Below are 27,602 nucleotides of genomic sequence, written 5' to 3' on the forward strand. Positions count from 1 at the left end.
GCTACTTCAAAAAGCAACTGATAATGATAATTATTGACTTACTTCCAAATTTTCCTCCCAGGGGTGGAAGTGGTGGTGCTCCCGGCCCCCCTGGTGGAGGGGGTGGTGGTGGGGGGGCACCCGGCAGTCCAGGAGGGGGCGGTGGTGGAGGGGGTGGGGCACCTCCGGGGAGTGGGGGAGGAGGGGGTGCTCCAGGAGGGGGAGGGGCATCTGACGAAGGCTGTGGAAGAAAATAACATACATGATTATAACAATTTAGTGCATTTGTACAAAACCAACCATACATCTGTCTAATTTCATATTTATATATGTACTACAGTGTGTACATGCACGCACTACAGATGCTTCAACAGTCAACGTACAGGTAATGTTCCAGTTTGTGCCTCCTTGACAGTTTTGTTCAAATCTGATAACTTCTTCTCCAGGTCAGCTAGGAGGGAGAAGGCAATGGAGAAAAGTAGTCAACAAGATGATTTATATATGCAGAATCTCAGAGCAAGTATTTTTTGTTGGTGTCAGTTCTCTCAATTTAAACAGATCATCGAGAGTTCTCAAACCCATAAAGTATTTAGACTTATACTAGCTAGACGGATTCTCACCAATTCTCTTGAGTGACTGGAACTCTGCAGCCTCGTGCTTCTCTTGGAGCTAACTAGACAATGTGCATACAAGGGTGTCATGACGTCATATGCCAACATCAAAGCTGCAAGGCCAGCCCCACCCCTCTTTCAGGGGAATCCCCAAACTGCACCACTAAAGAGGGCGGCTTGTACTGGGAGCTTGGTTTGTTTTGATCATAATTATGACTTCTTTACAGCTAAGGTAGCTAGCTATTCATTCTAACTAGGCTAGTGAGTGGCCATTAAAATGGATGATAAAGGGAAGAAAGAAGAGACCAAGTCCTTACTAGATGGTGAGGAGTAGATGATCTGTCTTTAAATAAACTGTATAATAATTGAACTTCATCACCTTGCACACACAACACACTGATACCTCTCTGTGCAGACAAAGATGACACGTTAACACCAGACGACAGTGGTGAGTGGGCGTGTGTGTGCAGTGTGATCGATGTGTATACCACAATTATTACCACAACGAGCTAAAATTTAATTACCATAATTTTATTCACACACTCAGATCGCGGAGTGGTTGCTCAAAATTGCTTTCACACACACTAGTGCGGAGGAGGAGGTGACACGATCGCTGGTACACTCTCATGATGGACTCTCACCACTGGCTGCACTACTCAAGGTCACTGATAACAAGGACCTCCTCATAGCCGTGACTGGGGCTGTCTGGAAGTGTAGCAAGAGCAAGGAAAATGTCATAAAGTGAGCTAGCTATGTATATCTGGAGCATTTATAGAATGGCAGCTTTCTGTGTGTGTGTGATGAACAAACACACACATAATTATACGTTGAGATATCTAATTGTTGATTTACTATTAATTTTTTGTCTGCTTTAGGTTCAAAGAGTTAAAAGCAGTTGAGCAACTGGTATCACTGTTGGGCAATCAACCTGAAGAGGTACTACAATGAACTGTATAAACCTGTTTACAATCTAGCTACAGCAATGAATGATCCTCGTGATGCAGGTTCTGGTGAATATGGTGGGAGCTCTGGGAGAGTGTGCTTCTTGATTGGTGGGGTAGCCCTTCTCGTTCAGCTACTCACAGGCGCTAATCAACCACTCCTCATCAACACCACCAATGCTGTGGGTGCCTGTGCACTGGACCAGGAGAGCATGGCGTACGTTACATTGTATAGCTTTATTAGGTTCAACCGTACAACCTTTTCACCTCACTTGAACAAACATTTTACTCTAGACTAGTGCACAGTGTGGTCCCACTGTGTACACTGTAGGTAGCTGTATTGAGGTTGACCTTCGTAATAATTGTCACAACTTTTATTGTTATACGTGTACTTACTGAATTCTATACCATTGGAGTCCTTGTTAAAAAGCGCTTCTATCTATATGCTGTAGAGCTGATAAGCTTCAACCAGCTAAAAGTTTACATTTTCCATAGAAGTTCCTGGCATACTTGTCCACTACATAAAGCCGTAATTGACCACATAACTTCTGGGCAACTCAACCCAACCCAAATAGAGACTTTAGCTAATGAGGGTTGACTATTCCCATTGTGTACACTGTAGGTGTAGCTAGTGGTTGACTAATGAGGGTTGACTATTCCCATTGTGTACACTGTAGGTGTAGCTAGTGGTTGACTAATGAGGGTTGACTATTCCCATTGTGTACACTGTAGGTGTATAGCTACATAATTATAGTGGTTGGCTAAAAGTGTATTCCTGTGAGTTTAGCCCAGAAATTATGTGGTCAATTATGGTGGACAAGTATGCCAGAACTTCTGTGGAAAATGCTAACTTTTAGTTGGTTGGAGTTTACCAGCTCTACAGTGTTATAGATAGAAGTGCTTTTTAACAAGGAATCCAATGGTATATGAAACTTTGAATTTCAGTGAAGTATGACAAAGTTATGACATAATTATGATGGTCATGCAACCTCAACACAAAATTATATGAGTACACAGCTGTAAGTAGCTAGTGTTCAATGTGGACCCACTGGGTACACAGCTGTAGGGCTAGTGGTTAACTAGTCTTCAGTGTGGACCCACTGGGTACACAGCTGTAGGGCTAGTGGTTAACTAGTGTTCAGTGTGGACCCACTGGGTACACAGCCAGGGTGTCATACAGGATTTTGAAGTAGAGGGGGGAAATGAGAAAAGTAACCAGAAAATGTTGCTAAAAAAAGGTCAACTGTTATTTCAATACCCAGCTATGGACACTCAGTCATAATTAAAAGGGGGGGGATATCCCCCCTTTCCCCCCCCCCCTGTATGACACCCTGACAGCTGTAGGGCTAGTGGTTAACTAGTGTTCAGTGTGGATCCACTGGGTACATCTCACCCCCCCCCCCACACACACACACACACACACACACACACACACACACACACACACACACACACACACATTTCTTGTTCTCCCCCACACACAGACATTTCTTGTTCTCACCCCCCCCACACACACACACACACACACATATTTTTTGTTCTCACCCCCCCACACACACATTTCTTGTTCTCACCCACCACACACACACACACATTTCTCTCATCCCTCCCCCCCCCACACACACACACACATTTCTTGTTCTCATCCCTCCCCCCCACACACACACATTTCTTGTTCTCACCCCTCCCCACACACACACACATTTCTTGTTCTCACCCCCAACCCCCCCCCACACACACACACACATTTTTTGTTCTCATCCCTCCCCCACACACACACACATTTCTTGTTCTCACCCCCCCAAACGCACACACACATTTCTTGTTCTCGAGCCCCTCCCCACACACACACACACACATTTCTTGTTTTCCCTCCCCCCCACACACACACACATTTCTTGTTCTCACCCCCCACACACACACACATTTCTCTCATCTCTCCCCCCCCCCACACACACACACATTTCTTGTTCTCACCCCCCCCACACACACACACATTTCTTGTTCTCATCCCTCCCCCCCACACACACGTACATTTCTTGTTCTCACCCCCCCCCCCCACACACACACACATTTCTTGTTCTCACCCCCAACCCACACACACACACACACACACACATTTTTTGTTTTCACCCCCCCACCCCCACACACACACATTTCTTGTTCTCACCCCTCCCCACACACACACACACACACATTTCTTGTTTTCCCTCCCCCCCCCACACACACACATTTCTTGTTCTCACCCCCCCCCCCCACACACACACACACATTTCTTGTTTTCCCTCCCCCCAACACATACACCACACACACACACACATTTCTTGTTCTCACCCCCCCCACACACACACACACATTTCTTGTTTTCCCTCCCCCTCACACGCACACACATTTCTTGTTAATTCTCACCCCCCCACACACACACACACATTTCTTGTTCTCACCCCCCCCAAACGCACACACACATTTCTTGTTCTCACCCCTCCCCACACACACACACATTTCTTGTTTTCACCCCCCCCCACACACACACACATTTCTTGTTCTCATCCCGTCCCCCCCCCCCCCACACACACACACACACACACATTAAAGGTTTCTAATTTTGTTATGTTCGGGTTAACCCTAACCCTAACCCCCACACACACATTTCTCCCTTCACAGATAGGAGATGATGTTGCCGGGTGTATGAGGACAGTGAACAAGTTTATGCAGGTGGTCGTGAGAGGGGGTGGGCACATTCTCCCGTTTGACCAGCCGGAGAGAGCACTCAACCTCATCCAGAACTTTGTGAACATGCAATAGCCTATTATAATTATGTTGTCTGGAAATGATCATGCTTCAAGTATAAGGATAAAAATAAAATCTATAATTATAGTCGTGTCATTTAATATGTTGTTTGAAGAGAAGATTTTAATTACCAAATCAACGAAACGATCAAAAACAATTGCTATTAGAGACATAAATAATTATGGAGTGTATAATTATTGTATAGAGTTTATACTCTCTGCCCAATGGTACACAAAAATATACTGTACATGTATAAGAAAGATAGCCACCGATTGGGAAGACTTATAACATTTAGTATACAAACGAGACCATAACATAAAACAGGAGTCATACATACTACTAAATAAACACAATTCTTCGTCTGACATCAACGTACTCGGGACATGTGACAATGTTGTTTTTTGTAATCTCAGAAGTGAGGAATTTTTTCAGTGTTTTGTTTTCAAACAGCCCCCTGATAATTGGGGAGTAGTCGGTGATCTCAGCAATGAGGTAAAACACCTCTAGAGTCTTGTTCTTGGCTAACACATTACCGACAGCTTCAGCCTCTTCAGTGGTAACAGTGTACGGTATGAACTTACTGATTGGTGGCACATACAGACAGAGTATCAGGTGTTTAACTGTATTGTTTTCTCTCAATGCTTCCAAGGCGGGTAGTAGATCCCCTGGCAACTGTTTACAAAACCTAAGTTCAATGAATTGTAGAGTTGTATGAAACATTTGGGCCAGTTCAAACGTTCCGAAATTAAGCGGTTCATTATAAACTATACTAATAGGTGACATAGTTAGCTTAGTTAGACATGTGTTAACTTGCAGTCCCTGCATTAAATGACTCGGGCTACTTTTGAAATTCCTATAACGCAGTGTCAATTCCTCTAGAGATGTGTCAGTCTGTAGATACTCACCAATAGCTTCATCAAAATCGCAGTCAAGGTTACATTTAAGTTCAAGGCTTTTAATGGAATGTAATCGATTGTCTTTGAGAGAACGTAAAACTTCACAGGCATTATCAGGACAATTCAAAGTTAGTGATTGCAAGTGCTGGGGGGTACAGAAATATTCAAATTGGCCCTTTATTTCACTTTGGATATCGAGTTCTTTAAGTATCGGACAATTGAGTAGAGTACTAAAAAGCTGCTCAGATTGTGCGGGGGTCAAGTTAACACGGGAAGAGCATCGCAGATATTGTAAGCTTAGTTTCCAGTGGCTTAATATTGAAATTAATTTTCTGATAGTAGACTCTGAAAAAACCACATCTTCTGTTGAAAACATTGTTTTTGCTTTATCATTGGTAAATGGATATTCAGACAGTAAGATTTTCGTGTTGTTCCTTTTTAACTCAGTCACGTTCAATCCAATTGAAATACACCAATTATAAGCATCTGTGGTAAGTGAGTCCTTACTAAAACGCGCTTGTACCAAATGTATCACCAACATTTCAATACTAGAATGTGCAATAAAGTCAGACAACAACTCTTCATCAGCTGGCGATACTTGAGCACACTTCAAAACTTTCAAGCAGTGTTTTGGCTTCAAAATATCAAGTATTCGTATCACAGTGTCTCTTGAGATGCCAAAATCTAGCTCTACAACACTTAAGTTTGGAGATAGCTCTATAGTGTCAAATATTTTTAATTCACATGGAACCTCAGGCCCATCAAATTCAACGTCAATAATATTACTGATAGTGACTCTTTCTAATTCGGGTAGTATCCTATCAGTGAGTGTATGCCAAGCAGATGGAATCTTGAATGTGGTAGACATTTTCAGATGCCTTACACTTAGAGTAAAAGAAGGCAAAACTTTGTTGATTCCTGCTAATATCATTGATCTATCCACATAACTTTTATTAAACTTGAACATGTCCATTTCAGTTACTTTGAAATGAGCAGAAGCTACAACATAACCAAGTGCAAACTGATCAATATCATAATATAGCGGTGGTTCATACAGCACATTACAATACAAGTCCTTCATGGCTTGCACATTTTGGCTTTCATAGATCCACAGAATTTGATCAATTGAGAATCTACACATTCTCTCGGCTTTTGACGATCCTTTCTCATAGTACAAGTAAGGAGTTGGAAGTACACACTGTGTCCATGGGTCATCCAGTTTAGTCAATCCAGCTAAAAACAACAGAATCATCTTGTATGATCCATCATCATCAGCCTTCGTTTCAAACAAAATCAACTGCTCGTGTGGGGTTTTATTTTTCAAGACGTAAAATGCAGCGAGAAACTCTTGAAGTGTTAGATGAAGGAAATTGTAAGATGGAGAACTGTTGCTTTTCATATATAAAGGATGTACACTGTTCATGAATCCAAGTGTGTTAGCATCAACAACATCTTCTTTGAGGAAAACCAATTGTTGTTTTTCTTTTGTTATTCCATTGTACGCAATTTGGCAGAGCTTATCAAAATGTAACTGAAGTGATGAAGGTAACTCACTCAGCTCACCACTCCAATCACTGTCTAAGTACGCTGGATTGTCATTTAAATACCTTTCAATCACAACTCGAGAGTATGCAGTGTATAGTTCAGTTGTTGTATTAGGAAAGACGCTGCTTATTTTGTGATTTTTTCTATAAACATCAACTACAATTCTGGCATGAAGAGGGTTATACATTGCGCTAGAGATACGTGGATTAGAGTTAATGTATTCACGTAGTTCTGGTGGAGCCTCCTTATTTTTGATCATTAGATCAATGTATTCTTGAATTTGTTTGGAAGAAAACCCTAAGATTTCGATGAACTGATCAACTCTTGCGCTACAAGTAGGAGGTAGATCGCATACAGCCCAGGGCCTAGTAGTAACAAGCACGGTACTAGCTGGCAGAAGACGTCCGGATATTAGTTTCATAAAAATAGAATTTTTTGTTCTAAGAGATGGTGATAACTCATCCAGCCCTTCCAAAATGAAAAGAATACCGTGCCCATGATGATTTTGTATGATAGTAGTAGCAACAATATTTTTGGAAGCATCAGTATTTTCACATTGAAATAGATCAACTAATTCTACAGCTTCCTGAACATTCTCATCTCGAAGTCGGAGCAATACAACGAGGGAGTAATCTGTCCAAACTTCCCCATTAGCCCATCGTCTGCACAGCTCCCATGACAAAGTCGTCTTGCCTCCTCCAGGAGCCCCTTTAATGACAACTAGTTTAGAGAATTTGCCCTCTACTTTGGAAGCTATCTGGTCCATTGTGATTCTCTCTCTTGGAAATCTATTCAGTTTGCCTTTAACTATTTCTGACCAGGACTCTTCAATTTCCTCTCTGGATAAATGTTTACTTACATCCGCACATTCCAGGTTAACAAAGTGTTTAGTACACTGGAGAGGATATTTTTCATCAGCAGGGAGAGATCTTGTATCGTAAATACTTGTTAAGTATGATCGATAAATTCCTATTGCTTCATCTGGTTGGATGGTGGAATGATCACCGGACTTGGATTCTACAGTATAAAAGAATAATCATGAAGCGAAGGTAATAATACAGTGGAATCTTCAATAATGGGCCCTCCAAACTAAGTAAACAGTGAGAAATACAACAAATAGGACTGCGCTTCCAACCCCAAACGTTCATAGTCTTACATGAACAAATGCAGCAATCCCTGGGATGTGTCATTTACTCTATCACCATGCACTCACACAAACTACTGATTAGCTAACTCACTGGTTGGTCCAGGAGCCGTTGTGGACAATTTCTGCCTCTTACATGGCCCAGGTGAAGTATCGTCATCTGAAAGTAAGTAAAACATCGCTATACAAATGACTGAAGTACATAGTATTATATAAGTTCATGACTATAATATTATATATAGGTTGTAGTGAACTATCCACTCACATAATTATACTTAAGTACCAGGGCTTCATAGAAGGGGGGAACGAGTGCCCCCCCTGCATGGCAATTGTAAATTTTGTATGGCTATAACACACTGCCTGTGTCACACCAACCAAACAAAGAGCTCTGCCTTAATAACAACCAATATAATGCCTTCTTTATACGAAGCTACTATTCTTCTACTCCAAATGTCCACAATTTCTTCTATTTGTAAGTACAGAGGGCAATTTAAGAGCGACTTCCATTAAGTGAGCTAGAAAGGCTTGTGTCGCTCAGTCTATGGCTTTTATCTGACAACTCATAGTACCATTCAGTGCAGGCAATTGAAACTAAGGTAGTTCAATTAAATTTCTGCGTTTTTATTACATTCCCCTATTTGCAAACCATACCGTATAGCGGGTGTATTTCGAGGGTATAAATGTTCGTGGTTTTCACGGATAAGGCATGAACCGTGAACATTAAAACCGTGAATTTAATATTAAATGCGTGCATGCTGCAAAAAGGCCCTATTCCACGAAAATTAAATCTGCGAAAACCTTTCTAAAGGCATTTCCACGAAAATGTATACCCTCGAAACATATATCCGCTATATACGGTAACCTTATAACACTGACACCATAGTTTATAAGAAAGCACCAGATGCGATATATATGACAGTTTAAATACCTGGGGGGGCATGCCCTCAGATCCCCCCTAGATGGCCATGTATGTTAATCGCCTCCGCCCCCCCCCATTCTTCTGAAATGTTGATTTTGCACCCCTGTCCATTTTTTCTGTATGAAGGCCTTAGTACTATTGACTATTCATAGAAATACTTTTAGCGTGGTCGTAAGTTACGTCATGACTATTCATACCTGTACATGCCTCCTCTATAGCCTCAGCCACATCATTCCGTGCAACTGTCGATGCTCTGAGACTCTGACATATTTCAGAATAGGTGAGAGGGCCAGTCTTCAAGCGAGCAGCTATCATGTCACGTAGACAGGTTTGATTGTCTCGATGTTCATCTTTTATATTATTGAGGATGTCAAAGCCTAATCCCAGATCAAGTCCCAGGTTGAACCAGTTACCAGCGGCTTTTATCAGGTTCTTGTAAACAGAATTCAAATCATCGAGAGTCAGAATTGAGGCTACAAAACAAATGATAAGTACAATGTCGTACACATGGTTTACACATGTATGTTCTATGAAATAGCTGATGAGCAATGTGTATGTTATATAAGCATACATGAATAAACAGACTGAGACACCGCTTACTAAACGTTGGTCCAGGGTTTGCTTCAACATCTCCTGACTGCAACAGTAAGCGAAATATCAGTAACAGAATATACAGACTGAGAGTGGGGGGCCGATTAGTGCTCTGAACTCTCACTAAGTCTTGGAACTTGATCGGCTTTTCTTGAGTATTAAAAAGTAAGAGTGACGTTTATAATTATTGTGGCAGTAAATATTCAATTGATTACCTGATGTGGTTGAGTTCCATTGTTTCCGAGGGTTCCATCTCACCAAGCAGGCAGTGATGAGTGAGTAGCAGGTGATAAGCACAGCTGACAGAATGAGAACGGCCAGTGCACTCCCCCTCCATCCCAGCTCACAAGGAAACACTCCAGTCCAACTCAAGTCAACCACAGGGCAAGCAGGACGTGGGGGAGCTGTGTAGAGTTACATAAATATATTCATGTGCTATATTCATGTGCTGTGTCATCACAATTATGGGTAATGATCGAGATTCCGTGAATGCACTAATGCCTACTGTATAGTGGGTAATTTTCAGGGGACAAAATATTTGTGGTTCAGCAATAATTATTAAGACATCTCGTAGGTAATATAATATTTTCGTGGTTGAGCTTGCAAAGGTATAGGCAAGGTCGCTTCATTCATGGATAAAATATTTGTGGTCAGACCTTTAACCACGAAAATCAAAAATATTTTGTTCCACGAAAATCACCCTCTATAACGGTATTTAAAACTGACCCTTTAAGTATATATTGTGGCTTATTAATAATTATGTTCTATATATACCAACGTGTATATGATAAGAAATGTTATGCAATTATTGGTGAGTGTGCTTCACTGACTTACAGGAAAACGTTTGTAAGAAGAGTATGTATCTGATGGTGACCATAATGAGGTAGAGTTGGTAGAGGACAGGGGTGATCAACACAGAGGCAAGGCAGGCTCTGAGCTGCCAACTAGGTTTACGGAAAACCAGAGTAACATCATCTTCCAGATCAATTGAGAGATAACGGGCATGTCTCTGAGATGTCATCTTCATGGTTCTGTCAGAAGACCATGCAACTGTGCAGCTCCAAGAGTCAAGACAAATAGTTGCTGAGAAGCTTTTTCTGTAGCGTTCAGTGCAGACTTTATGCCAAATAAATCTTTGTTTAGCCTTGACCTTTTGACTACGAGACCCTCCCCTTTTTTTGCAAAGATACTCTTTCTTGCGATCTTTACCGTATACAACAATTTAGCTTGGAGTTGGTTGGAGCATAGATGGTTGAAGGTGCTCTCGTTGTTGGCTGAAGTTGCTTCTACTGAACAGCTCCCAGTGAAACTGTGTCAGGAATACCGAGTCAACAAACTGGGCAAGAGCTTCACCTTCCCCAGGGAGCACGCCTATCACACCATCAAATGTGAGTCACAGTTTCTACCGTACTAAAAAGATATACCGCCATGCATACATACATAAATTTAATCTCCTTCAGTGAAGGATTATATAAACCAGTATGGTAGGAAGACTGTAGTGGCGTGTCTCCACCCCCTTAGCCTTAGTATAATGTCTAATAGATGTATTTTTTTGGCCGAATTTGTACACAACACTGATGGGCCTGGTATCGACTGCTTGCGCATGCGCTCTAATATCCCCCGGTATCTGGGGGCTTTGGATAACATCGTATATGCTTAGTAAAACAATGACATCATAATGGGCAGAGTACCGTATAGCGGGTAATTTTCGTGGAGTAAAATATTCGTTATTTTCGTGGGCAGGCTGACCTCCACGAAATTTTAACGTAGGCGTGGCTTATCGGAACGTAGGAATACTGTGCAGCCACGAGACTAAACAAAATTTTTACTCACAAATACCACCGTTTCTCGAGTTGAACGAATTTTTACCCCACGAAACTTACCTGCTATACAGTACTGCAGGACAGGTGTGTGAGGTGTGAGGGGTGTATGGGTGTGAAAGTACTAAGTCATGGAGTGTATGAGTCATCAATATTAGGGTGCTTCCCTACAGCAAATATGGTTAAGGGGAGGGTAAGTGCCAGCCAGTCTGTTCAAAGTGTGGTTGTAGATCAGAAGGTCAGGGCCATTATATTCATAGATTTAGGAATAATGGTTTGCTGTACTCCCCTTTGAGACCTCATACTTTGAATGTATTCACACTGATCCCAATAAGGGGTGTGTGCGCCAGACTAATCAGGGTTTCATCTAGTAGGGGGCGGGGGGCGGAAGCTTACCCCCCAAAAGAGAGGGGTAAATAGGGAAGAGAGGGAGTTTGAGTACTAGACCCAACAATATCTAGACAGTCTTTTGCTAGAGGATAATTGGTCATCATCCATCATCTAGTCTTACCACAAATCTATTCATTGCTTTTGGTAGTACATGTGGTTTCTGGTGTATACTTGCACAATTACAAGCCAGCATACCAAGAGTAGGGCTGTCCCAAAAAAATTTGCCTATTAGCAATTTTTCTTTCTATTATACTCAATCATTGTGATGTGATTCGTTGAAGGCACATATTCGTACTTATAGATAGATTTTAGTGTGTATCTTGTGTTAGAAGGTCAAGGCCATTATTCACATACTTAGGTCATTTGGTTTGCTATACTCCCCTTTGAGACCTCATACTTTGACACTGATCCCAATAAGGGGAGGGTAAGCGCCAGTCAGTCTGTTTAAAATAGCTGTATAGCTTTATCATAGTACTATGCATAATTACCCGAGGCTGTGCCGTGGCCAGCGGGTATAGTAGTCATCTGGTTTGTTTGTTTGTTTATGGCACAAGAGTTTGCTTCTGCGTTTACAGCATGGATAGCCTTCACCCAACAAGTTAATACGTAGTTGCAGATTTTGATATAAAGCCTCGTTGTTGAATATAAGCGAGCAAAACTAAGAAGCTTAAACTTGCACGTTGGCAGCTAGCTAACTAACTACACGCGGCCTTTATTCGAGGTACCCTACTTATTTACAGCTGAAGTGATCCCGTACCAAGAACAATGGAACAGGGTCGCTAATAGAAAGCTAAAATTATGATTGTGGTTGTTGCTTATAATTATTATCCTAGCCCCAGAGCATACCCCACAGGAGCTATACTGAGACTCTAGGCTTCTTTGCTGACTTTGCTGTGATCCTAGTCCAGTACACTACTAAACTCCATTCTCAAAACTTTCAGCCTCTAGACTTTAATTGCTCCCGTACGTTACTTGCTGCTTAGCCTGCTTACATAACACCCTTAATTCTGATTTATGTGAACAGCCGAGGGTTAGCACTTAGTGCTCTAGTTAAACTTAACGTACTGAAGTTATGGCTGTTGAAAGATACATGTATGTTTAACTATAACCCCCCTCCGTTTATTCAATGGTTCGGGGACTCTTTCATCTGCCATAACTTGAATTCCAGGTATCCAATTTCAACGCTTTTCTGACTTTCTGAAAGCAACCTTTCATATTTGAGAGATAAAAAAGCAATTCTTATTTCTGCTGCTACCTCTCACACACACACGCACACACACACGCGCGCACACACACACACACACACACACACACACACACACACACACACACACACACACACACACACACACACACTCCCATCGCCACCACAAAACCTCTAGACAATTCCTGAGGTTTATTATCATAAAATCACCTCAACCAAGCAACCTACATTTATACAGATAAGACACCCACCCACCCACACACACGCACACACACACACACACACACAGGGACGGACGCAAGTGATGATGAATGCGTACGCTGACCTTGTGTTCCAGTTTGGAATGGCTGACGATAACTAAACCACTTACATTTATTCAAGGACCAACACGGCTGTGCAGTACATCAAAGCTGAACGGTTTACGATGGCTTCAAGGTACACACACTATACACAGCATCAGAACTCTAGTCACAGAGGCAACTCTAGTACTCAGTACCTGTACAGGAACCAACTACTGAAGCCACTGACTAACTACAATGTATGTGCATCACGTACCCCCTCTCGTCCACCAGGGTTCAGTACCTAGCAGTTAGTGAACATTGTAGCCAGCTCTGTGCTTGTCTAAGCTATTACTCAATGCAGCTGTTACGGTTTATTCGGTGGCCAATTCACAGAAGCTCAGCATCCAAAATCCATTTCACATTCTCAAAGTAGGTATAACATGTTTGTGCCAACTGTTGCAGATTTTGGATGCTCTGCTCAACGGAGATCTGATACCGTATCCTACGTACTTGTACAACATGACTGGATCCACCAACTACTACAACATTCTCAGGACCTCGCTAGGTACACGTATGTTGATAGAGTATGTCAGAAAGTGTTGGATAGAAGTATACAGTCCTGTTTGGAGTGGTATATACTCTTTTTACCTATACGTAGTGTACTGAACATTCTACTGTATTATTTATCTTATGTTGGTACATACTTAACCAGTGTTTGGTTAAAGGGCTCTTGTTTGAGTAGCTAATTGAATTTGGGAATCTGTACAAGTTAAGTTGTGTGTATGGATTGAATTTGGGGAAGTCCTGGACTATACAATTATCTCTAGCGCTTTAGTGCAAGGCTAACTCATATGTTGAATAGAAAGTTTGTGTGAACAGATGATGCTATGAAAGATTCTGAAGAGACTGCAACAGCCTTCAATGTGAAGAAGCTTTAGTTTGCTAATCCACGAACCAAAATCCAAGAGATCGTGGCTAGAAGCCTATAGAAGCTGTCAGTTTTTGTTGCATTGCAACTGTTGATCAGTTACAGCTGGAATACACACACACACACACACACAGTCAGCTTTACCGTATCCCTCGTGCGGCTAGGCCTCGAGGCATAATAAGGGGAGGGTAAGCGTCAGTCGTCTGGCTGTTCATATGGTTGTAGATCAGACCATTCCACACCATAGTACGTACCTTTCTCTCTGTGTGCAGCATATGCCTCAGTACAATGCTATTTCTGGCTACCACATCATGGAGGCTGGTGCTGACCCTGTGCTGCAGTTGGCCTTCACTGTGGCCGATGGGCTAGAGTACTGCACGACAGGTGTGTGAGGGGTGTGGGGTGTGAGGGTGTGAAACTACTAAGCCATGGAGTCGAGTATATTAATTTAGTGAGGAGTCATCAATAGTAGGGTGCTTCCCTACAGTATAATTGCTAGCAAATATGGTTTTTTGGTCCGAAACCTTTTTTTAAAGTTACTCAATCATTGTGATGTGATTGGTTGAAGGCACATATTCTCATTTTCGTACTTATAGATAGATTTTAGTGCGTATCTTGTGTTAGAAGGTCAAGGCCATTATTCACATACTTAGGAATAAATTCATTTGGTTTGCTGTCCTCCCCTTTGAGACCTCATACTTTGACACTGATCCCAATAAGGGGAGGGTAAGCGTCAGTCAGTCTGTTCAAAATAGCTGTATAGCTTTATCATAGTACTATGCATAATTACCCGAGGCTGTGCCGTGGCCAGCGGGTATAGTAGTCATCTGGTTTGTTTGTTTGTGTGTGGCACAAGAGTCTGCTTCTGCGTTTACAGCATGGATAGCCTTCACCCAACAAGTTAATACGTAGTTGCAGAATTTTAATATAAAGCCTCGTTGTCGAATATAAGCGAGCAAAACTAAGAAACTTAAACTTGCACGTTGGCAGCTAGCTAACTAACTACACGCGGCCTTTATTCAAGGTACCCTACTTATTTACAGCTGAAGTGATCCCGTACCAAGAACAATGGAACAGGGTCGCTAATAGAAAGCTAAAATTATGATTGTGGTTGTTGCTTATAATTATTATCCTAGCCCCAGAGCATACCCCACAGGAGCTATACTGAGACTCTAGGCTTCTTTGCTGACTTTGCTGTGATCCTAGTCCACAGTGCACTATTAAACTCCATTCTCAAAACTTTCAGCCTCTAGACTTTAATTGCTCCCGTACGTTACTTGCTGCTTAGCCTGCTTACATAACACCCTTAATTCTGATTTATGTGAACAGCCGAGGGTTAGCACTTAGTGCTCTAGTTAAACTTAACGTACTAAAGTTATGGCTGTTGAAAGATACATGTATGTTTAACTACAACCCCCCTCCGTTTATTCAATGGTTCGGGGACTCTTTCATCTGCCATAACTTGAATTCCAGGTATCCAATTTCAACGTTTTTCTGATTTTCTGAAAGCTTAGAAAGAAACCTTTCATATTTGAGAGATAAAAAGCAATTCTTATTTCTGCTGCTACCCCTCACTCACACACACACACACACACACGCACACACACACACGCGCACACACACACACACGCACACACACACACACACACACACACACACACCTGTTTAATGCCTGTTCCCCATTCCCAACACTCCCATCACCACCACAAAACCTCTAGACAATTCCTGAGGTTTATTATCATAAAATCACCTCAAACAAAAACAACCTACATTTATACAGATAAGACACCCACCCACACACACACACACACACACACACACACACACACACACACACACACACACACACACACACACACACACATACACACACCCACACACACACACACCCACACACACACACACACACACACACACACACACACACACACACACACACACACACACACACACACATACAAGGACGGACGCAAGTGATGATGAATGCGTATGCTGACCTTGTGTTCCAGTTTCGAATGGCTGACGAGAACCAAGCCGCTTACATTTATTCAAGGACCAACACGGCTGTGCAGTACATCAAAGCTGAATGGTTTTACGATGGCTTCAAGGTACACACACTATACACAGCATCAGAACTCTAGTCACAGAGGCAACTCTAGTACTCAGTACCTGTACAGGAACCAACTACTGAAGCCACTGACTAACTACAATGTATGTGCATCACGTACCCCCTCTCGTCCACCAGGGTTCAGTACCTAGCAGTTAGTGAACATTGTAGCCAGCTCTGTGCTTGTCTAAGCTATTACTCAACGCAGCTGTTACGGTTTATTCGGTGGCCAATTCACAGAAGCTCAGCATCCAAAATCCATTTCACATTCTCAAAGTAGGTATAACATGTTTGTGCCGACTGTTGCAGATTTTTGATGCTCTGCTCAACGGAGATCTGATACCGTATCCTACGTACTTGTACAACATCACTGGATCCACCAACTACTACAACATTCTCAGGACCTCGCTAGGTACACGTATGTTGATAGAGTATGTCAGAAAGTGTTGGATAGAAGTATACAGTCCTGTTTGGAGTGGTATATACTCTTTTTACCTATACGTAGTGTACTGAACATTCTACTGTATTATTTATCTTATGTTGGTACATACTTAACCAGTGTTTGGTTAAAGGGCTCTTGTTTGAGTAGCTAATTGAATTAGGGAATCTGTACAAGTTAAGTTGTGTGTATGGATTGAATTTGGGGAAGTCCTGGACTATACAATTATCTCTATTGTGGTCATGTACTGTGTTAGAGGACATTGAGAAGCTGTGTGCATGGCAAATAATGGCAAGAAAGATTAGCAGTAATACATGCTGCCCCTCCCCCAAGCCATAGTCTAGCCTGCCACCCTGTTTGAACTTTACACTGGGGGAAACACTGACTTAAGTATTGTAGGGTGGTGTTGAAATGTCATGCCCTGGGGTGATTCGTTTCTCCCTCTGTGTGTATACTTGTGTAAGGAAACCAATCTATAGCTGTCACCCCTTGCAAGGGCAGACCAACAGTGGCTATAATAAAGAGGTGGTCTGGTTCAAACACATGCTATGGAGACTCTGAAGCTTGTTAACCTGGCTGTATTGGAAAGGGTGCCTGATTATAGGCTGACCACAATAGACAAGTTTCACTGCATTTAATTTAGTTACAGTATAAGAACTGTAGAGGGCAATTGCTGACATTTTGGTCATGCAAATTGATTATTTAAGACAGTTCTTCACATGCAATATTTCTTATTCGTCCAGCCTCCCCTGATTTTAACTACTACGTTCCCTTCATCAACACCACTGACATCAGACGAGCCATTCACGTCGGCAGTCTCAGCTATGGCTCTCAGTCTGAAGACGTGGACAGATTAAAGGTTGCTAGTTTGTATGTTGTTCTCCCCCCCCACACACACACACACATTTCTTGTTGTCACCCCCCCACACACACATTTCTTGTTTTCACCCCCCCCCCCCACACACACACACATTTCCTGTTGTCACCCCCCCACACACACATTTCTTGTTTTCACCCCCCCCCCCCCACACACACGCATTTCTTGTTTTCACCCCCCCCCCCACACACACACACATTTCTTGTTCTCACCCCCTCCCCACACACACACACACATTTTTTGTTCTCACCCCTCCCCACACACACAAACACATTTCTTGTTCTCACCCTTCCCCCCCCACACACAAACACATTTCTTGTTCTCACCCCTCCCCACACACACAAACACATTTCTTGTTCTCACCCTTCCCCGCCACACACAAACACATTTCTTGTTCTCACCCCTCCCCACACACACAAACACATTTCTTGTTATCACCCTTCCCCCCCACACACAAACACATTTCTTGTTCTCACCCCTCCCCACACACACAAACACATTTCTTGTTCTCACCCTTCCCCCCCACACACAAACACATTTCTTGTTCTCACCCCCCCCCCTCCCACACACACCTTTCTTGTTCTCACCCTTCCCCCCCACACACAAACACATTTCTTGTTCTCACCCCCCCCCCCCACAGACACACATTTCTTGTTCTCACCCCCCCCCCACACACACACACACACACATTTCTTGTTCTCACCCTCCCCCCCACACACACACACACACATTTCTTGTTCTCACCCTCCCCCCACACACACACACACATTTCTTGTTCTCACCCTCCCCCCACACACACACACACATTTTTTGTTCTCACCATCCCCCCCCACATACAACCCCCCCCACATACAAGCACATTTCTTGTTCTCACCACCCTCCCCACACACACACACACCTTTCTTGTTCTCACCCTTCCCCCCCACACACAAACACATTTCTTGTTCTCACCCCCCCCCCACACACACACACACACACATTTCTTGTTCTCACCCTCCCCCCCCCACACACACACACACATTTCTTGTTCTCACCCTTCCCCCCCACACACAAACACATTTCTTGTTCTCACCCCCCCCCACACACACACACACATTTCTTGTTCTCACCTCCCCCCACACACACACACACACACATTTCTTGTTCTCCCCCCACACACACACACACACATTTCTTGTTCTCTCCCCCCCCCACACACACACACACATTTCTTGTTCTCACCTCCCCCCCCACACACACACATTTCTTGTTCTTACCTCCCCCCCACACACACACACACACATTTCTTGTACTCCCTCCTCACACACACACACACACACACACACACACATTTCTTGTTCTCACCCCCCCCACACGCACACACATATTTCTTGTTCTTACCCCCCCACACGCACACAAACATTTCTTGTTCTCACCCCCCCCCCACACACACCCACACACACACACACATTTCTTGTTCTCCCTCCCCCCCCACACACACACATTTCTTGTTCTCACCCCCCACACACACACACACATTTCTTGTTCTCACCCCCCCCCCACACACGCACACACATTTCTTGTTCTCATCCCCCCCCCCCACACACACATCTCTTGTTCTTACCCCCCCACACACACACACATTTCTTGTTCTCACCCCCCCCCTCCCACACACACACATCTCTTGTTCTCACCCCCACCCCACACACACCCACATATTCTTGTTCTCACCCCCCCCACACACACACATCTCTTGTTCTCTCCCCCACCCCACACACACGCACACATTTCTTGTTCTCACCCCCCCCCCCACACACACATATTCTTGTTCTCACCCCCCCCACACACACACACACCCACATATTCTTGTTTTCACCCCCCCACACACACACACATATTCTTGTTCTCACCCCCCCCCCCACACACACACACACACACACATTAAAGTAGATTAAAGGTTTCTAATTTTGTTATGTTCAGGTTAACCCTAACCCTAACCCCCACACACACATTTCTCCCTTCACAGATAGGAGATGATGTTGTCGGGTATGTGAGGACAGTGAACAAGTTTATGCAGGTGGTCGTGAGAGGGGGTGGGCACATTCTCCCGTTTGACCAGCCGGAGAGAGCACTCAACCTCATCCAGAACTTTGTGAACATGCAATAGCCTATTATAATTATGTTGTCTGGAAATGATCATGCTTCAAGTATAAGGATAAAAATGAAATGTATAATTATAGTCATGTCATTTAATATGTTGTTTGAAGAGAAGATTTTAATTACCAAATCAACGAAACGATCAAAAACAATTGCTATTAGAGACATAAATAATTATGGAGTGTATAATTATTGTACAGAGTTTATACTCTCTGCCCAATGGTACACAAAAATATACTGTACATGTATAAGAAAGATAGCCACCGATTGGGAAGACTTATAAGATTTAGTATACAAACTAGATCATAACATAAAACAGGAGTCATACATACTAGTCAATAAACAGAATTCTTCGTCTGACATCAACGTACTCGGGACATGTGACAATGTTCTTTTTTGTATTCTCAGAAGTGCCGAATTCTTTCAGTGTTTTGTTTTCCAACAGCCCCCTGACAATTGGGGAGTAGTCGGTGATCTCAGCATAATTGAGGTGAAACACCTCTAGAGTCTTGTTCTTGGCTAACACATTTCCCACAGCTTCAGCCTCTTCAGTGGTAACAGTGTGCGATATGAACTTAATGAATTGTGGCACATACAGACGGAGTTTCAGGTGTTTAACTGTATTGTTTTCTCTCAATGCTTCCAAAACAGGTAGTAGATCCCCTGGCAACCGTATACAAAACGCAAGTTCAATGAATTGTAGAGTTGTATTAAGTTGAAACACTTGGGCCAGTTCAAGCGTTCCGAAATCAACCGCTTTATATGAAGTATAAGTAGTTAGTTCATAATCATGAATAATACAAATAATTGAATCACAATATGAGTAAACATCAGGTGAAATAGTTAGCTTAGTTAGACATGTGTTAACTTGCAGTCCCTGCATGAAATGACTCAGGCTACTTTTCAAATCCCTATAATCCAGTGTAATATAATGTAGTGTCAATTCCTCTAGAGATGTGTCAGTCTGTAGATACTCACCAATAGCTTCATCAAAATCGCAGTCAAGGTTACATGTAAGTTTAAGGCTTTTAATGGAATGTAATCGATTGTCTTTGAGAGAACGTAAAACTTCACAGACATTATCAGGACATAACAAAGTTAGTGATTGCAAGTGCTGGGGGGTACAGAAATATTCAAATTGGCCCTTTATTTCACTTTGGATATCGAGTTCTTTAAGTATCGGACAATTGAGTAGAGTACTAAAAAGCTGCTCAGATTGTGCGGGGGTCAAGTTAACACGGGAAGAGCATCGCAGATATTGTAAGCTTAGTTTCCAGTGGCTTAATATTGAAATTAAGTTTCTGATAGTAGACTCTGAAAAAACCTCATTGTCTGTTGAAAATATTCTTTTTGCTTCGTTATCGGTAAACGAATGTTCAGACAGTAAATGTGGTAAGATTTTCGTGTTGTTCCTTTTTAACTCAGTCACGTTCAATCCAATTGAAATACACCAATTATCAGTATCTGTGATGGGTGAGACAATAATAGAAATTGCTTGTACAGTAATAGGAATCACCAACATTTCAATACTAGAATGTGCAATGAAGTCAGACAACAACTCTTCATCAGCTGGCGATACTTGAGCACATTTCAAAACTTTCAAGCAGTGTTTTGGCTTCAAAATATCAAGTATTCGTATCACAGTGTCTCTTGAGATGCCAAAATCTAGCTCTACAACACTTAAGTTTGGAGATAGCTCTATAGTGTCAAATATTTTTAATGTACATGGAACCTCAGGTCTATCAAATTCATCGTTAATAACTCCTGATCTTGGATTACTGATTATGACGCTTTCTAATTCTGGTAGTATCCTATCAGTGAGTGTATGCCAAGCAGATGGAATCTTGAATGTGGTAGACATTTTCAGATGCCTTACACTTAGAGTAAAAGAAGGCAAAACTTTGTTGATTCCTGCTAATATCATTGATCTATCCACAACACCAAATCTTCTATCATTAAACGCGAATATGTCCATTACAGTTACTTTGAAATGAGCAGAAGCTACGACATAACCAAGTGCAAACTGATCAATATCATCATCTAGCGGTGGTTCATACAGCACATTACAATACAAGTCCTTCATGGCTTGCACATTTTGGCTTTCATAGATCCACAGAATTTGATCACTTGAGAATTCTTCACACATTCTCTCGGCTTTAGACGATCCTTTCTCATAGTACAAGTTAGGAGTTGGAAGTACACACTGTGTCCATGGGTCATTCAGTTTAGTCAATCCAGCTAAAAACAATAGAACCATCTTGTATGATCCTTTATCAGCCTTTGTTTCAAACAAGATCAACTGCTCGTGTGGGGTTTTCTTTTTCCAGATATAAAATGCAGCGAGGAACTCTTGAAGTGTTAGATGAAGGAAATTATAAGATGGAGAACTGTTGCTTTTCTTATATAAAGGATGTACACTGTTCATGAATCCGAGTGTGTTAGTATCAACAACATCTTCCTTGAAAAAAACCAACTGTTGTTTTTCTTTGGATATTCCATTGTACGCAATTTGGCAGAGTTTATCAAAATGTATCTGAAGTGACCAAGGTAACTCACTAAGCTCGTCACTCCAATCACTCTCTGGTTTGTCATGTAAATATCTTTCAATTAAAACTTGACAGTATGCAGTGTATAGTTCAGTTGTTGTGTTAGGAAAGACGCTGTTTTTTTTGTGACAATTTTTTTTGTAAACATCAACTACAATTCTGGCATGAAGAGGGTTATACATTGCACTAGAGATACGTGGATTAGAGATAATGTATTGACGTAGTCCTGGTGGAGCCTCTCGATTTTTGATCATTAGATCAATGTACTCTTTAATTTGTTCGCCAGAAAAACCTAAGATTTCGATGAACTGATCAACTCTTGAGCTACAAGTAACAGGTAGATCACATACAGCCCAGGGCCTAGTGGTAACAAGCACGGTACTAGCTGGCAGGAGACGTCCGGTTATTAGCTTCATAAATATGGAGTCTTTTTCTCTAAGGGATGGTGGCAATTCATCCAGGCCTTCCAAAATGAAAAGTATGCTCTGCCCATGATTCTTTCGGATAATAGAATAAACACTTTTGGAATCATCAGTATCTTCACATTGAAATAGATCAACTAATTCTACAGCTTCCTGAACATTCTCATCTCGAAGTCGGAGCAATACAACGAGGGAGTAATCTGTCCAAACTTCACCATTAGCCCATCGTCTGCACAGTTCCCATGACAAAGTCGTCTTACCTCCTCCAGGGGCCCCCTTAACGACAACTAATTTAGAGAATTTGCCTTTTACTTTGGAAGCTATCTGGTCCATTGTGATTCTCTCTCTTGGAAATCTATCCAGCTTGCCTTGAACTATTTCTGACCAAGACTCTTCGATTTCCTCTCTGGATAAATGTTTACTTACATCAGCACATGTTAGGTTAACAAAATGCTTAACACACTGGAGAGGATATTTGTCATCAGCAGGGAGAGATCTTGTATCGTAAATACTAGTTAAGTATGATCGATAAATTCCTATTGCTTCATCTGGTTGGATGGTGGAATGATTATCGGACTTGGATTCTACAGTATAAAAGAATAATCATGAAGCGAAGGTAATAATACAGTGGAATCTTCAATAATGGGCCCTCCAAACTAAGTAAACTGTGAGAAATACAACAAATAGGACTGCGCTTCCACCCCCAAACTTCCAGAGTCTTACATGAACAAATACAGCAATCCTTGAGGTGTGTCCTTTACTCTATCACCACTCACACAAACTATACCGATTAGCTAACTCACTGGTTGGTCCAGGAGTCGGTGTGGACAATTTCTTCTTAGATGGCCCAGGTGAAGTATCGTCATCTGCTATAATTAAATATACAATTGACTAAAGTACATAAAGATAATATATAAGTGTTCGTGACGAGGTGGACTATCCATTCACATAGTTAAGTGCTGTTGACTATTCATAGAAATGCTTACAGTGTAGTCTATATTGCAGTAGCCTCACAACTGTCCTACATATTTTAGTTACGTTCCCGGCTTTAGGCTACGGTATACTGATATTTATCCATAGAAATACTGGTCAAGGTTAGCCTCATGACTATTCATACCTGTACATGCCTCCTCTATAGCCTCAGCGACATCATTCCGTTCAACTGTTGGTGCTCTGAGACTCTGACATATTTCAGAATAAGTGAGAGGGCCAGTCTTCAAGCGAGCAGCCAGCACTTCACATAGACGAATTTGATTATCTCGATGTTTATCACTGATATTATTGAGGGTGTCAAAACCTAATCCCAGATCAAGTCCCAGGTTGAACCAGTTTCCAGCAGCTTTTATCAGGTTCTTGTAAACAGAATTCAAATCATCGAGAGTAAGAATTGAGCCTACAAAAATTACCAGTGAATGGTAAGTGAATACACACATGGTTTAAGCATACTCTATAAACAACTGACAGCAGTTTGTACAAAGAGACTGCTTACTAAACGTTGGTCCAGGGTTTGCTTCTACATCTCCTGACTGTAACAGTAAGCGGAATATCAGTAACAGTATATACAGACTGAGAGTGGGGGGCCGATTAGAGCTCTGAGCTCTCACTTGGAACTTGATCGGCTTTTCTTGAGTATCAAAAACTAGAAAGTAAGAGTGACGTTTATAATTATTGTGGCAGTAAATATTACCTGATGTGGTTGAGTTCCATTGTTTCCGAGGGTTCCATCTCACCAAGCAGGCAGTGATGAGTGAGTAGCAGGTGATAAACACAGCTGACAGAATGAGAACGACCAGTGCACTCCCCCTCCATCCCAGCTCACAAGGAAACACTCCGGTCCAACTCAAGTCAACCACAGGGCAAGCAGGACGTGGGGGTGCTGTGTAGAGTTGCATAGATATATTCATGTGCTGTGACATCACAATTGTGGTCATGACTCCGTGAATGCACTAATGGCTGTTTAAACTGTCCTTTAAGCATAATGTGGCCTATATTAATATGCTCGGTATTAATATGCTCGGTATAATTAGTGTATGTTGAGAAATGTTATGCAATTATTGGTGAGTATGCTTCACTGACTTACAGGAAAAAGTTTGTAAGAAGAGTATGTATCTGATGGTGACCATAATGAGGTAGAGTTGGTAGAGGACAGGGGTGATCAACACAGAGGCAAGGCTGGCTCTGAGCTGCCAACTAGGCTTAGGGAAAACCAGGGTAACATCGTCGTCCAGATCATTTGAGAGATAACGGGCATGTCTCTGAGATGTCATCTTCATGATAGTATCAAGAATAGACCAACTGTGCCAGCTCCAAGATTTAATGTTGTGGTTGAAGCTTACTTCTTCAGTGCAGATTTGATGCCAGTCTAGTCAGAACAGAGAATCTTGCATGTGCTTTGTTTACTTGGCTGTAAGTACAAGACCCTCCTCCTTTGACCATACAAGACCCTCCCCGTTTTTTGCAACGCTATTCTTTCAATTGTTCCATCAATGATCTTTACCTTATAGTTATGCATGACTAGCTATTGTGTAAACTGTTCATAATAATGTTCATCCCTGCTTCAAGTATATGAACTGCACTATATATAGTAAATCTCACAATGTCATACATGTACATGTACATACTTATAATTATATTCTCACATATGCCAACTTGTTATAGTAATACGGTAAAGCATGGGTCATCAACGAACATACAATACATTTTATTACATGTATAATTATATGAATTGAGCAAAGAAACACAAAATGTACAGAAGACAATAACGGTGAATGAAATGATTTTAGCCAGCTATACAGATTATTTCAGCCATGGTCTATTGGCACCGTAATTGTCCTCTCTAGCTTTAGTTCTTCTCTGTAGGGACTGGAGAAGTTCATCATGTGGTGAGGGTGCTGCCACCTGATTGGACGACGTAGAGTTGCCATGCTTACGTAATGTGTTACGTCTGTAGTTGGCCGGTCTGTATGCAGTGTTCTTCATACCTGTATATAGTACAAGCACAAGAGCGGCCGATGAATTCAGAATTGGTACACTGTCATGTATGTAGTAGCAAGCATGCAAATCTATACTATAGTTCAGTAGTTACAGAAGACAAAATAACCCAGGGCCAAATCTACACCTAAAAAATGTGCACGCTGCTCAGTAAACTTCAGGCTAACAAACTATATACAGTCTCAAATAATGAGCCTAGACAAGTGGTTACACACAAGTACTGACAGTAGCCAATCAACTGACCGGAAATGATCTCTTCAATAGCTCCATCGTAGATCTGAGGCAGTACGTCCACACCCTGATCATCCTGTACACACAAGCAAGCAGGTTCTCAGTTAATATATAGACAGACAGTCAATTCTCAGTTGATATTTAGACAGCAAGTGATTATTATTCCAGAGATATTCTTATACCAGGAGAGGGTGTTGTTTACCTCTGATAAGGAAGTGTCATCCACGCAAGGTAATACACACAGTTGCTATAATGGGGGAATGAGAGAATGTGTTAACAGAATGATTGATGTACGCTCTTGTGATATACTTACAGCTTGTCTGATGGCTATCTTGGCAAGGTTTTCACTGTCTGCTTTCTGTATAGAGACAAAATATCATTCACCATTCAAACTGTACTGTATACCACACCCACACACTGTACATGACTGTACTTAGAAACACTAAAATACAAATACATACGGGAAAGAGGAACCAACATTAGTTTGACAAAGGTTTGAAACAATTTCTTTGGACAATGTATAAATGAAAGCACCGCAGGTGCTGATGCCTCGGTGAAGATGCCAAAGCTACATAACATAAAGCTACTAATAGCTTTGATAATTTTGCTGCATGCAAAAACTCACAGAGTGGGTAATGATCGACCATTATTATTGTTAAAAACGATCTATGCCAAAAGTTCAAGTCTAAAATTAATGGCTACATTAGCAGAACCTTGCAGCTCTCTTCTCACTCTTGCAGCTACCAATAGCTAGCGTTCTAGTGCAGAGCTAACTACTAAGTAGAGTAGCAACACTCGGTAAACAAGTTTGGCTACGTGCTCTTCTGAAAAGGCTGCAATGGCATTCCAAGTAAGCAAAACTAGGTATAACTCGAGAACAAAGCATTATTTTGCAAATCCACGAATTAAAATCCAAGTAAACATGACTGGAAGCCTATAGAAACTCTTACTTGCACTTGATTCATCCTTGAGCAGCTGTAGCAGTCTACACAGACAGACAGACACACAGACACACTACCGTATACATGTACCTCGCTTGCGCATGCGCACAGAGGCATAACAAAGGTGAACATGTTGTTTGTAGATAATCAGTCGCCCTCATCTCCCCTGAAGCATATCAAACAGGAAACCACCACAGACCACTAAAGGTGATTGATGGTATCAGCAATAGTTGTAGGGTCAACTGAGGGTTACCTGATCTCATGACATGCCAACATCTATCCTACATGTCAATGCACAACACTCGTTATTATAATTATAGTAAGAAAGTTACTCTGAAGTTTGTGACGAATCTGTGCAGAACGGGAAAGATGGAGTTGGGTTGACTCAGTTTAGCATTTTCTCCAAAGTATTGCACAACTTCTCCGAACGCCTCCTACAAAATGAGGTTTATACATGTGGTGTGATCTAACATGTACATGTATGTACTACTCCCTAAATTCAACATTTAAAAGGTATCTTTCTAAGCTTTCAGAAAATCAGAAAATCGTTGAAACTGAATGCACAAGTAATGGCAGCTGAAAGAGTCCCCGAACCATGAGGGGGGGGGGGTGTAGTTTAATATGGTATATGATGCATTGAAGGTGTACTACAATAAAGATGTCCATCAAACTCTTAAAACTGAGCTGACCTTGGCAGTCTCCAATCCTTTCTCCAGCTTGGTGACCTTAGGCTCTGCCTCCAGACAGAAGGTCTTGAGGGCAGTGTTCTGTTTATTGTTGATGAGCTCTCCAGTCGCCTCCTTTATGCCTTTACTGATCTGACGGAAGTCGGCCATGAGTAGGTCCAGAGAGACTGTGTGTGTGGTGTGTGGT

At 42.0% G+C, this 27,602-nt stretch overlaps 3 protein-coding genes across 14 annotated transcripts in view; 1 reads left to right on the forward strand and 2 right to left on the reverse strand.

The window, feature by feature from the left end:
* Positions 1–19,728, forward strand: part of LOC135347268 (probable serine carboxypeptidase CPVL) — a 45,665-nt gene extending 25,937 nt beyond the window's left edge. For 2 of the 8 annotated variants that reach the window (XM_064545173.1, XM_064545174.1), the window contains 5 exons: positions 14,174–14,423; positions 16,002–16,147; positions 16,456–16,558; positions 17,329–17,444; positions 19,468–19,728. In XM_064545173.1, the coding sequence (XP_064401243.1) occupies positions 14,255–14,423; positions 16,002–16,147; positions 16,456–16,558; positions 17,329–17,444; positions 19,468–19,608 (675 nt within the window). In that variant the 5' untranslated portion in view covers positions 14,174–14,254 and the 3' untranslated portion in view covers positions 19,609–19,728. Of the gene's footprint in view, positions 1–753; positions 914–1,005; positions 1,039–1,137; positions 1,332–1,465; positions 1,527–1,594; positions 1,749–4,195; positions 4,423–10,249; positions 10,805–13,119; positions 13,266–13,573; positions 14,424–16,001; positions 16,148–16,455; positions 16,559–17,328; positions 17,445–19,467 lie in introns of those variants that run through there. The other 6 variants (XM_064545178.1, XM_064545177.1, XM_064545179.1 and 3 more) reach the window with 6 other exon arrangements.
* The window catches only part of LOC135347248 (uncharacterized), a 35,393-nt gene extending 10,881 nt beyond the window's left edge, over positions 1–24,512 (reverse strand). Inside the window, exons 1-5 of one of the 2 annotated variants that reach the window (XM_064545138.1) lie at positions 24,254–24,512; positions 24,056–24,205; positions 23,684–23,959; positions 23,370–23,435; positions 19,705–23,150 (exon numbers count right to left, since the gene is read on the reverse strand). In XM_064545138.1, the coding sequence (XP_064401208.1) occupies positions 19,930–23,150; positions 23,370–23,435; positions 23,684–23,959; positions 24,056–24,205; positions 24,254–24,497 (3,957 nt within the window). In that variant the 5' untranslated portion in view covers positions 24,498–24,512 and the 3' untranslated portion in view covers positions 19,705–19,929. Of the gene's footprint in view, positions 1–4,822; positions 7,780–8,000; positions 8,067–9,022; positions 9,299–9,425; positions 23,151–23,369; positions 23,436–23,683; positions 23,960–24,055; positions 24,206–24,253 lie in introns of those variants that run through there. The other variant, XM_064545139.1, reaches the window with a different exon arrangement.
* Positions 1–27,602, reverse strand: part of LOC135347253 (formin-like protein 2) — an 83,312-nt gene that overhangs the window by 43,683 nt on the left and 12,027 nt on the right. For 2 of the 4 annotated variants that reach the window (XM_064545144.1, XM_064545146.1), the window contains exons 8-10: positions 600–648; positions 363–430; positions 43–220 (exon numbers count right to left, since the gene is read on the reverse strand). The exons of 1 other annotated variant lie outside the window; for it this stretch is intronic. In XM_064545144.1, coding sequence (XP_064401214.1) covers positions 43–220; positions 363–430; positions 600–648 — 295 coding nt within the window. Of the gene's footprint in view, positions 1–42; positions 221–362; positions 431–599; positions 649–25,237; positions 25,548–25,800; positions 25,865–25,990; positions 26,036–26,101; positions 26,147–27,061; positions 27,164–27,418; positions 27,583–27,602 lie in introns of those variants that run through there. One more of the 4 variants, XM_064545147.1, reaches the window with a different exon arrangement.

Source organism: Halichondria panicea, chromosome 14 (genome assembly GCF_963675165.1).
Source record: "Halichondria panicea chromosome 14, odHalPani1.1, whole genome shotgun sequence".
Lineage (NCBI taxonomy): Eukaryota > Metazoa > Porifera > Demospongiae > Suberitida > Halichondriidae > Halichondria > Halichondria panicea.